Raw genomic sequence first — 13,427 nt, 5'->3', positions numbered from 1 at the left:
GTCGCTCATAATTTTTTTTTTTTTTTCTTTAATTAGTCATATCGCCGACTTAAAATGTTAGGAGTTGTACGTTGGGGTCTTTTTGGTTTGTAAAAATTTTAACCTACACAGCAAGGGTCAAATCTCAACCAAGCTGGTTTCTAAGGCCAGCTTGGGATTCGAACCCACACCTAGTAGTTGATTAAAAAAATTTTTAAATTAAAGAAAATTATGTTTTCTATAAAAAATTTGAATTTAGGTCTATCAAGCTAGCATGGACACATCCATCAGGCATTGACTTATTATTCAAGCAACAAAATTTATTTGTGGTGCTAAATTTGTTGCTTTTTTGTTGCTAATTAGTTGCTCTATTTAGAATATTGTTGCTTGTTTAGATTCCAAGAAATCAATAATAATGACCGTCCAAGATGGGCTCTGTCACTGCTAGCTTGATATGCCTTAAAAATTTTTTTTTAAGCTGTCTTTTGGAGAGAAATCTTAAAACATCAAAATCTAACATTTTTTTACTCGAGACTCAAAAAAAAAATTGTCGGTTTTTTTTTTGGGCCACCCTAATATATATATATATGGTAATCGAAAAAAATAGACCCAAAAAAAATTTTTAAATTATGAAAAATTCATATTATTTCATTGAAATTATTATAAAATAAAAATTATAACAATAATAGAAATTTAATAAATCTGAAATAATATGAATTTTTCATGACTTTAAAATTTTTTCCAGGTCTATTTTTTCCGGGATTCATATATATACATATATATATATATATTAGATATTATTATTTATTTTAGATATTAAATTTTGATCTTAAAGATTTTTTTAGCCGGGTTAAAACAAAAAAAAAACAGTAAAAATAATGAAAAAATTTTCAATCAGTCGACATTTTTTTGAAAATAAAAATTTTAAAAATTCCGTACGTGCAACGATAACTACATCCTTACTGATTAAAAAGCAATTTGGGTTTTTATTTTCAAATAATCCATTTTTGAGTTATCGATGCGACCCTGGAGAGGAAAATTTTTTCTAGTGCTCCACGAAATTATTAATAACTTTGTAATAATTGAATATTTTTTAATAAAAATTCAGGATAATAATCTTTAATGTACCCTTAATAAAATAAAAAAAATCCGCTCCCCGAATTCCTTTATTTTCGCTGTCAAAAAAATTCCCAAAAATCACTTGTTTTTTTCGACCGTCACAGTGGTGTTCCCCGTTGATAGTTTATGTATGTATTATTTCATGTCGTATTTAAAGTTATGCAAATATCTATTTTATACTGTTAAATAATCAAAGAGAATGTATTGTAGATAAAAATAATTTTTATTTTATCATTATTGTTACTGATATTACTGTATTAACTACTCAATGTAAAAGAATAATTTTTTTTACGAGTACTAAAGCTGGGAGAGAAAAAATAGTGAAATTTTTCAGTTATGGATTGAATTATTTTTACTCAAAAAAATAATTGTGATACCGTGTACAAAAATACATATATTTTTTAAATATAAAATACGAATAATTTTTTTTTTAATTTACTTCTTTGTAGCCTGTTGGATTACCTTGAGTACAAGGTAATCAAGAAGTGAAAACATTGAAGATCAATTTCGCCTTTCACTACCACTCGGAACGCCTGTTAAAATTATAACAATAAGTGGAAATAATTTTTTTTTTTTGTTTTTTTTTTTTGATAATTATAAATAATATTACTGACTGTTAGTATCCCAAAGAAGTCCAAGTTTCCATAGAGCCAGAAAAATAAGCATTGGTAATACGAAGAAAAATAAAATTGTAAATAGAGAAAATGCAATTATGTATCCAGCTAAATTAAAGATTTTAACAAGAGTCCACGAGAAACAATGCCAAATCCATCCCAAGATGGTAGTTATACCCATTTTTTCGGATTAAAAAAATTTATAAAATCATTTTTATTAGACTGTCAAATTTTATGTTCATTTTATTTGTTCCCATATTCACGCAATATATAATTGCGTCATCGTGTTTGTTGACAGGTAGAACATTTTAAAAGAGCCGGTATTAATACGTAGTTATTTAGTTGAATTTTTCGTCAACATCTTTGACTTTCAAAGATCTTTTCTCATAGAAAAAATTTTTAAAAATACTTTTTTAAATAACGAACGTTTGAGTTTATCTTAGTATTTAAATAATAGTAATGTATCAAATGCTACACTGAAAAAAAAATTAATTTGAATCAAGAGAAAAATTTTTAAACCAAGAAAGTAATTTTGAAGAGTTTCATGGTACGAATCAAGTAAAATTTACTTAAATCAAGAAAAATTATCTATATTATTAAGAGAATAAGAAAAATTTTGTGTCCAGGGTAGTCATATAATGAAATCGGTTTTTTTAGTGAAATTTAGTGGCTTTGCAAATGTCTTGATTTGAATTTGTGCATTTGAAAGGTTTCATATCATTAAGCTGCATTCGAAAATTCTCTATCTCTAGATACATAATTAAGAAATGACCATGTATCTTGTGAACTATTGACATTTTTAAAGATATAAGCTCATCCCGATGTTACACTCATCAAGACCTTTCATTTGAGTACCCGCATCAATTTTTCATATATTTATATATATTATATATATATGTATGTATGAAAAATATATCAAAAATGAAAGTGGGTACTCAAATAAAAGCCCTTGATCAATGTAACATCGGGATGAGCTTATATCTTAAGAAATATAAATAATAAAGCAATGACGTTGTATTTTGTCCACTGATGATTTTTTAACGATATAAGCTCATCCTGGAGTTAGGCTCATCAAGACCTTTCATTTGAGTACCCACATCAATTTTTCATATATTTTAAATATTTATATATATTATATATATGTATATATGAAAAATATATCAAAATGCATGTTGGTACTCAAACGAAAGCTCTTGATGAACGTAACATCAGGATAAGCTTATATCTTAAAAAATGTCAATAATTAAGAAACGACCTTGTATCTTGTGAACTATTGACATTTTTAAAGATATAAGCTCATCCCGATGTTACACTCATCGAGACCTTTTATTTGAGTACCCACATCGATTTTTCATATATTTATATATATTATACATATGTATATATGAAAAATATATGAAAATGCATGTGGGTACTCAAATGAGAGCTCTTCATGAATGTAACATTAGGATGAGTTTATATCTTAAAAAATGTGAATAATAAAGCAATGACGTTGTATTTTGTCCACTGACGATATTTTTAACGATATAAGCTCATCCTGGAGTTACACTCATTGAGACCTTTCATATGAGTACCCACATCAATTTTTCATATATTTTATATATTTATGTATATTATATATATATATGTAAATATGAAAAATATATCAAAAATACAAGTGGATACTGAAATGAAAGCTCTTGATGAGTGTAACATCGTGATGAGCTTATACTTTTAAAAACGCCAATAGTTAAAAAAGTACAGTGCAATTTAACAAAAGCCATTATTAATTTTGCTATTAATAAAGCAAAATTGTATTTATTTATGCACATAGTGACTGCAAGGTCGCTAGTTTAGTTTAAGAATTTTTTGACTTAAACCAAGATGAAATTTTTTAAAATTATTTACTTGATTCAAATAAATTTTTTTTTTCTGTATATAAAATGTAATATTGCTATCTATAAAATTATTATTGTTCGATGTAATACATCGTAAATTAATATCTTAATCTTAGCTTAATTGCACTTAATGGTTTACATATTATTCTATATAGTTTTATAAAAATAAATTTTATGACGCAGCAACACTGATAGCCTCGTAAATATTGTCAATAGCCACAACAGGCGTTCCGTTCTTCGGTTCAGTGCCTCGTTTAAAATGAAAAAATGCCTCGGAATTTTTATCATGTGTCTTAACAAGACTTTCACAAGATATTTTTTCTCCTGCAACGTAACAAGCACCAATCGCCGAAGGTGCTTTTAATCGTAATAAAGTCAATTCATCAACCAACCGTCCTTCTTGGATCTCTTTCGTAAAACCTTTTTCCATAAAATTCCACGACTTCCAAACTGACCCAACGCAGATGACCTTTAAGCCTCCCGGGGCTGTCTTTACATCCTGGTAAAAAAATAAATAAATTATGAATTATTTTTTGAGTGATAAATATCTTAAAAATATTAAAAAAAAATTACATTGTGAGCTTTGGCGACCAACGTATTGACATATCGTGCAAGATATTGTCCAGTTTGAGTAAACAAAGTTTCGCAAAGTGGATCTTTTTTTTCGCATCCCGCAACAATTTCTTTTGTAAACATTGCAAATTTACTTTTATCAAAATTAGAATATAAATGTGGAAGCATTTCGTTGAGACTATTTACATGGAAAAATGTTTTCATAGCCGTCCAAATAAATGCTGTAGAGTGCGGAGCTTTATGCAAGCCATCCATGTCATCAAACACATATTTACAAGCTTTGTGAGCAATCCAGAAAGCTACAATAATTTATTAAATAAATAAAACTATAATAGTTATATTTTTAATTATAAACAAAGTCGTAGATAATTAATGATAAATTAATTACCCACGACAAAATTTCTCATCAATAATTTCTTATGCAATATTGTATTCTAGAAATATTTTTTCATGGCAAAAATATCTTCGAATATATTTTTATATTTTCTCATACCAAATATTCTAATTGCTCATAATTTACACTGAGAAAAAAAAATACTTTTATTAAGAAAATTTTCTTGATACAAGAATTCATGTTCTTGACAATTTTCAAGAATATATATTCTTAGCTCAAGAACTTGTTAAATTGATTGAAATAATTTTTACTTAATTTAAATAAAGCTATTCTCTTGTTTATCTATTATCCAAAGATAAATATTGATGCTCTAATAATTAATAATAATTAATTTATTAATTAATAATTAATTTATTAATTAATAATTAATTTATTAATTAATAATTAATTTATTAATTAATAATTAATTTATTAATTAATAATTAATTTATTAATTAATAATTAATTTATTAATTAATAATTAATTTATTAATTAATAATTAATAATAATAGAATATCTGATCTAAAAAATTGTTAATTGAATAAAAGTATTTTTTTTTTCAGTGTAGATTATTAATTACATTATTTTTTTTTTTTAATTTTTATTGTTTTTAATATTTATATTAAAAAATGTGTCATAATGTTATAATTAAATTTTTAATTGATATTAAATAAATATTTATTTATTTTAAATAAAAGGGCACAACACGGTGCCTATCTAAAAATTAATCACGGATAATTTGTCTTAAATGATGATTAATTTTCGTCAGATTAATTTATGTTGTAATAAATTTTGTTATGAGAAATTTTTGCTGAGAAATTTCAACGTGGGTAATTATTGTAGAATTAATAAAAGCGTGGAGCCTTAAAAAATTAATTACCTCCGCCTTCATCACCGATCATATGACCCCAGCCTCCGCACCCATGCGTAGTATTGTCTGAATTAATTAACAAACTATTGCTTCCTGTTCCCGCAATAAGAACTATGCCTCCGCAATCAGAACCAGTTTTCAAGCTTCCCATCGTGTCTGATCCAATAACGTAGTCTTTACTGGCATACGGGAATTCTTTTGTCAAGGTTTCAATTAACTTGCAATTAGTTTCTTCCTCCTCGCAGCCACTCAAACACAGCCCCTAGAATATCGACCTCCGTAAATTTGTTTCAATTAAAAATGCATTCCATAATGAAGGTAATATTTAAATCTTAGCCAATAAATAACAATAAATAATCAGATTTTAATACAGCGCAGTTTTATTTGAAATTTGATGTCTATATAAATTCACTCAAAGGTATTAATTTATTTATTCGTTGTAAATTTATTTTTATGGAATTTTAATTTTTTATACAATTTTGATGTATTTAAGAATTTAGATATTTTAATATTGTAAGATTTTAAGATCCAAAAAATTTTTATTATATAATTTTATTTTTAATTAAATATTGCTGACATGTAAATGATGGTTTGTTATTAATTTATAGACGCCTGATGAATTTGAGATTATCAACGAAACGTTACGGATTTTGATATAATTTAGACATCAAATGAACCACGAATATTAAACAACCTGATTATTTATTGTTATTACAAATAAAGTTTCATCAAAAAGAATTAAGAACATACGACACAATCTAACAGTCGTGATTCGGGGATGTTTAAAGTTTCTTTCGCTCTCAGGATCATGTTGTTTATTCTCGTAGCAGTTTCTTTCATCCCCAAGCCCTAAAATAATTACTGCGTTAATTGTAATTAATTAATTTAAAATTGAGTAGTGTTTATTACCCAATGATTTGTACCGGGACCTTTGATATGTGTAAGTTGATTTCCATTGCCGTCCATTATTATCAGAGATGAATGGGTACCGCCTCTGAAATAATACTTTCATTATTTAAATTGACCTAATTTATTGTCGTACGAGTTTTCTCAGCGATAACTTAAGGTCAATAAAAATTAGATGGAATCATTTCATAAATATTTAAATTTTCAAATTATTAATTATGCAGATTATTTATAATTAAATAAATTTTACAAAAATATAAGGAAGTTATTTATGTTATCAATAGATTATCTAGTTATCAAGATAGCAAATAAGATTTTTTTTTTCTTCAAATTCATGATCAACTGATAACATTATGAATGTAAAAAAAAAACAGAGATCATAAATTTCTTTATTTATCATTAAAAATAATATAAACTTATTATAATACTGCGTACATTCCTAAATGCACTACCAGCAGCTGTAGCCCATGACATTTTGCTCTCCTGTAGCTACTTTTAGCGCATTTAAGAATATACACACTGAAATCAGCAGACACTTGACTATTTTTTAAATTTTATTTAATAAATAAATTATCTGTAGAAAATTATTTATAATTTTTTACAACTTTTAGTTGAAAAATGAGAATTAATTTAGTAGATATTTAATTATTTTTAGAATTTTCTCAACAAAAAAATTATAGCAAATGAAAAGAGTTGAAAAGAGTTGAACATTGTAAATATCTTGGAATACACTTTGATAATCATATGAGATGGAACAACCATGCTCTGGAATTATTCAAAAAACTCAAATATTTTACTTTTGTATTTTACAAACTGACAGGAATATTAAACCCACAAACCATAAAAATAAGATATCATGGGCTACTCGAAAGCATAATAAATTATGGTATTATTGCCTGGGGAGGTGCATATGATAAGTGAATTAAAATCATCTGAAATATACAAAATAGATTACTAAGTAAATTGTGCGTAACTAATATCAACAACACTCCCCTTGGGATCAGAAAAACTTTCATTACCACTGCGTTATCTTTCTATTATCAAGATTGCATAAATCTCTATAATGATAAAATAACTTGTACAAGACATAAACAACTGTCACTACCAAAAATAAGTAAAACAATTTACACACAATGTGCTTATTATGTAGCTTTAAAATATTACAATAAATTACCAATAGAGATGAAAACTTTGAATGATAAGAAGAAACTAATAAACAAAAAACTGAGAGAATGGATAAAAATAGATAATTAGTTAAAAATCGTGATATTAATTTAAGTTTTGCAACAATATTACTTATAAATATTATATAAATAACTACACTGATAGAAGGATTTATTTGTATTAAAAAATCTTTGTTAATAGTTAACAAATCATTTATTAGAGACCACTTTTTAGTATTAAACAAATATTTCTTAGTATTTAAAATGATTTGTTTGTATTTAATAAATCTGATATTCATTTATTAAATATTAATAAATCTTTTTAAATACTAAAAAATATTTGTTAAAGACTAAAAAGCCGTCTCTAATAAATGATTTGTTAAATATTAACAAATATTATTAACTATAAACAAATCCTTCTATCAGTGTACTTGCTAGGTTGATTTTCTTTTAGCTTGCACTGTATTAAGTATTACTATATTATATATTAAGATAGATAGATAGATATATTTATTTATTTATGCCAAAGCCTTAACTGGCCAGATGGCAAAAGAAAAGTTTACATTATATTAAAATATTTTACATATTTGATGCTTAATTTAACGATATTTTATAACTTAATAAATACTTAACTTAATGTATATTTTGACAGAGTAAAAGAAGAATATAATTTAACAATACAGATTGAAGAATATAACTTAAAATTTAAGTAACATTTTTATTTGATTACATAGTTTTTGATGATTTAACTGAATTTAACAGACAATTTTTAAATATCAAGTTCGAAGAAGTAATGAAAGGTTTTATTCTTAAAAATATCAATACTAGGCGCTTTGACTAAGAGATTGTTGATAATAAAATATATTTTTGTTAATATGTACTCGTTCTATGCACAGGTGTTATACGCACCTCTATAGAATTTTTTTTGTAACGAGATTAATATAAAAATAATAATAATAATAATAAAAAAAAAGGGAAAAAAAATTGACATGTAGAAATTTAAGAAAGAAAAATGCAATTTTAAAAAAATAATTTTTTTGTACAAATTTGTTTGTTAAAAAAAAAATTAAAAATGGTCAAGTGTCTGCTAACTTTTAAGTCATACATGAAAATTAATTTAGCGGATATTTAATAATTTTTTTAACTAATAAATTATTGCAAAAAACATTATAAAAAAAATTGAAATGAAAAAATTTAAAAAAATAAAATTTTTTTTTTAATAATTTTTTAGAACAAATTTGTTTGTTAAAAAAAATTAAAAAATGATCAAAAGTGACTGCTCACTTTAATATCATAATTTTTACTTGTGAAATTTTTTAAATAAATAATTTTGTCATTTTTTCTTTAAAAATATCATAAAAATTATTAAATTATTAAATGTGTATCAATTTTAGTGTAATAACTTAAGGTAAAGTACCCAGTAGTTGAACAGATTTCAAAGTAAAACATATTTGACTCTACTTTTAATATATAAAGATGTAATTATTAGTTCAAATTAGTGATTTTGAAGAAAATGTAAATAATTTTAAATTGATTGAAGCGCAAAATAACAAAGATAATTGAATATTTATATTTTGACAACGTTTTTAAGATAGACTATGAAAGGATTAGTAGTTGAACAATCAATTCTGACAAGCCGCAGTAGTTGAACTAATAAAATATATGGCAATAGGCGCACCAAAAATTTTCAACGTTTTATTGAAATATCAAAAGAAATATAAAATATTATTGAATAATATTAAAAATAATACTGTGAATATTTATTATGTTCATTTAAAAATGATAAATGTTTGTATTTAATTTTTTAATTACATTTTTTATGAATGACAAAGCAAATTTTCAATCATAAATCAAAAAAACTCCATTCAAAACGTTCAATAATTTTTAATTACACTAATTTTTAGTCATAAAACTTATTTAAATTGCAGTAATTAATACAAATCACAATTCTGATCACTAGTCTATAAACCTATTAGGGGTTATAGTGCTGTTAAATTTATACGGCCTCAGCCTGTTCAAGTTCTGGGTACCACTTTAAAAATTTGGAGGTATAGTTGAACGCTAAAATTTAATATAAAAATTATAGTTTATGTCTTTGCAAAAAATATATGTTATTCAGAAAAGACTGTTTCATTAGATGGTACAATTTTTTTTACTTAAAATGATGATATACCGTTTTTTTGACTGATTGTTCGGTTTACGATTTAGTACCCGAGAAAAAATATTTATATATAATTATATATATTTATATATAAATTGGTTATATATGATTATATATGAAAAATGGCCAAATATAATCATATCTAATTATATATAACTATATATAATTATATATAACAATATTTAATTATATATTTATTACATCTAATTAATTATTGGGTTAATTTTATGGATAGAATATTTAATATGGTCCTACGCAATTCTGTGTAACCAATTAAAATGCAAAATAAAATATCTAGATATAATTTTATAGCTATAACACCAGCGGTCACCCATTCAACTATTGACCCTGCTCAATACTGCTTAACTTTGGTGATCTCCGTGCGTCTTGAAGTGTCTGTCTGCTGTGCTGCTGTCGTAGATAATAATGATTCTATGATCTACATAATGTATCATATGAGTTTATCATAAATGGAATATAAAAATTGATTTTAATATATATTTGGATAGTCATTATTCATAATTTATTTATTTTACCGAATTTCATTATAATATAACACTTATTTAAATAATGAAATAAATAATGATTTTACTATTACGTAATAGCAGAGCAGACCAAAACATCCTATAGGAAATGTGACAAATTTTGTATTTCAGAATTATTTAAACGTAATTATAAACATCATTTTACACTTTTTGTGATTACCAAAAAATTTTTTTCAAAGAAAAATTTTTATGTTTGTTAATTATATATAATCATATATAATTATATATAATATATATATATGGGACTATATACAATCTTGCATGGCTGTATATTGCTCTATATATAGTCATATATAATTGTATATGATTATATATAACCTCATATACAATTCCATATATAATCATGTATGATTATATATAATTCTATATACTTATATATAATTGTATATGGAACTATATATGATCCTGCATGGTTGTATATTGCTCCATATATAGTCATATATAATTATATATGATTATATATAACCTCATATACAATTCCATATATAATCATGTATGATTATATATAATTCTATATACTTATATATAATTGTATATGGAACTATATATGATCCTGCATGGTTGTATATTGCTCCATATATAGTCATATATAATTATATATGATTATATATAACCTCATATACAATTCTATATATAATCATGTATGATTATATATAATTCTATATACTTATATATAATTGTATATGGAACTATATATGATCCTGCATGGTTGTATATTGCTCCATATATAGTCATATATAATTGTATATGATTATATATAACCTCATATACAATTCCATATATAATCATGTATGATTATATATAATTACGTATGATCATATATAATTGTATATAATTATATATGTGATTCCATATATAATCATATATGATTATATACAATTATATATAATTATATAGAAACATTTTTTCTCGGGTACCTTTTTCATGAAAAAAATAGCATCTATCGACGATTCTCGACATGTCAACTTTCAAGTTAATAAAAATATAATTGTTTTGATTTATAATTGAAAAAACTTACAGAAATCAATTACTGTATCATTTAATAATTATAATATGCGCATATTACTCATAATAAATTTACGGATTTTGTATTATAACAATTCGAAAAGTCTGTTCAACTACTGGTCCCATTTTTACAAGTGTTCAAGTACTGGGTACTTTACCTTATTACTTACCCTTCAATTCCACCAATTATTATTTCATCACGACTGGAAGCTGATTCTTCAGGCATTTTACAACTAAAATCACTACTTTTATTTTCCTTATCCTTCATTTTAAGCACTAACTTTTATATTAACTTAATATGTTGTTTAACATCAATATATTTATAAATTTTTTTCTAAATAATATGCGTATGCTTATTAAAAGCAAAACTTGATGTAAATAAAATTCTTTATCTCAATCACGTACACCAGTTTATCACTTTTTAACAATCTAAAATTAAAGAACGATTGTTTATGTGTCAAACAATGTGATGTTATTTATAACTGACGTTATAAGTTATTAACAAAACAATAAAAATAATTTATTAACACTGCGCGGTAAAAATAAAGATTAATTTTATTGTTGTTATGAAATAATAAAGTGTTTAAAAATTTTTTAAACATTTAATGACCCAGTCAGAAGAGAGTTAAATTCTTGACAGCTGTCACTGGTGTCAGATGTTGCCCGGTAGATATTTTCCTGGTTTCTGCCGAGACATTTCACTCTTTCACTCCCGTCTGGTTTTTAAGGAAAATAAAAAAGTAAGAGCACACAACCCTGATAGCCACGCTTTGAGTAAAATAACCTGCACTGGCGGGATTTTAGCCAAGTCGTTTCAAAGTTCACTTAAAGTCACTCACTGCAGAATCCTGTATTGAATCTGTAGTGAAGTTGGTTAGGAAATTCAAATAAACCTACGCCGACATCTGAACTAAAGCTGTTGACAAGTTTTTATTTGCAGAAGGTTAGCTAAAAGTTGTAATGAGATTTGCGTAAAAAATAATGTCAAGTTAGACTGTAACATTTTTTAACAAATTTTTTAGCTGAAGTTGTATAAATTTTAAACTTCAATTTTCATTTAAAATACTAACAAATATGAAGACATATTTAGCAATCAAGTTTTTAACTCAGAAAGTTCAATCTACAACACAACAAATTTTGAGGCAATTATTTCGATATGATTTTTTAAGAAAGATAATGCATAAAATTAAGAACCTACGATTTTCTTAGTCATTTGATGAAGTATTAATTACTTATAACTCATAAATAAGTAACTCAATGAAATTAAATAAAAATTTTTATATTTTAATTGAAAAGGATAAATTTGAAAAAGATAATTTTTTAACCTGATGTTTTTTCCTATCGTTAAAAAACATTTATTCGAAGAAGTTTTTCACCTACGGCAAATATAGCACCAAAGTTATATTTATACGCAAAATAAATATGAAAAATAAATTTACTGTTAATTTTTTTTATTTGATTTGTACAAATATATAAAAATTGATTACATTGGTCTCAGAATTAATATATATTTCTTATAATTTATTAATAATTATAAAAATAGTAAAAATAACAATGATAATAGTGATCGTAATAACAATTATAATTGTAGTTGTAATTTATTAACAATTGGCCATAAGATTGAATTTCTCTGATGGCTATAAGGCTTATACCGACAAACTATCATCAATTTTCGGTAATTTACCGATCGTAGAATGCAAATGGTAAAATTTTTGTACTCTGCCGCATTAACAGACATTGTCTCAAAGTTCAGTGCAGGTTCACTCAAACTCCTGCACTACAAGATGTTTAATGAAACTGTCGTTAGATTCGAGTCGTAGATTTTTCACAACTTGGAGTCCAATCTAAAGCCAACTTGTATTCTGCATGGCTATCAGGGAAGTACGAGGTGAAGATTTATGTTTTTAACAGCCGATATCGGTGTCACGTGATGTTCCTGCTAAGCTGAGCGGGAATATTTTAAATAAATAAGGTAAAAGCATGAAAATTAAGTTAGCTGACACAAAAATTTTTGATTTTTTTTTTTAATTAAAAATTAAAACTAGAAAACTATTTTTAAAAAATTCCACGGATAATTCTTAAAATTTTCTACATGTGAAAATTCTTGTTTTAATTTTTTAAAAATTATTTTTCAATAAAATAAATTATTAAAATTTTTAAATGTCGGCTAATTTAATTTTTATGGTAAAAGCCCCCATTATTGAATGAAAATCAAGTTAGCCGACATCTAAAAATTTTTA

At 24.7% G+C, this 13,427-nt stretch overlaps 1 protein-coding gene and 1 long non-coding RNA gene across 2 annotated transcripts; both read right to left on the bottom strand.

Moving 5' to 3' along the window:
- Positions 1–1,432: 1,432 nt before the first annotated feature.
- Positions 1,433–2,198, bottom strand: LOC123271375. The gene is made up of 2 exons (XR_006510848.1): positions 1,713–2,198; positions 1,433–1,631 (listed from the first exon to the last, which is right to left on the bottom strand). It is a non-coding gene; the product is annotated as an uncharacterized LOC123271375 (long non-coding RNA).
- A 1,428-nt stretch (positions 2,199–3,626) lies between these two features.
- LOC123271374 (N-acetyl-D-glucosamine kinase) lies at positions 3,627–11,967 on the bottom strand. Its single transcript, XM_044737679.1, has 6 exons — positions 11,358–11,967; positions 6,317–6,401; positions 6,158–6,256; positions 5,417–5,669; positions 4,163–4,461; positions 3,627–4,088 (listed from the first exon to the last, which is right to left on the bottom strand). Exons 1-6 carry the CDS (start codon positions 11,453–11,455, stop codon positions 3,762–3,764), a joined length of 1,161 nt encoding a protein of 386 aa, XP_044593614.1. The 5' UTR covers positions 11,456–11,967; the 3' UTR covers positions 3,627–3,761.
- Between the last annotated feature and the right edge of the window lie 1,460 nt (positions 11,968–13,427).

The sequence above is a fragment of the Cotesia glomerata genome, linkage group LG9, assembly GCF_020080835.1.
Source record: "Cotesia glomerata isolate CgM1 linkage group LG9, MPM_Cglom_v2.3, whole genome shotgun sequence".
In the NCBI taxonomy this organism is placed as follows: domain Eukaryota; kingdom Metazoa; phylum Arthropoda; class Insecta; order Hymenoptera; family Braconidae; genus Cotesia; species Cotesia glomerata.
The sequence above is the reverse complement of the archived record's forward strand: the minus strand, read 5'-3'. Positions and strand labels throughout refer to the sequence as shown.

Coding starts and splice junctions, on each gene's coding strand:
- LOC123271374 (XM_044737679.1), bottom strand. CDS start 11,455: ATGAAGGATAAGGAAAATAAAAGTAGTGATTTTAGTTGTAAAATGCCT. Junction 5,670..6,157: donor CACGACTGTTAGATTGTGTC/GTATGTTCTTAA, acceptor TCGATATTCTAG/GGGCTGTGTTTGAGTGGCTG. Junction 4,089..4,162: donor TGGTCGCCAAAGCTCACAAT/GTAATTTTTTTT, acceptor TTTTTTTACCAG/GATGTAAAGACAGCCCCGGG.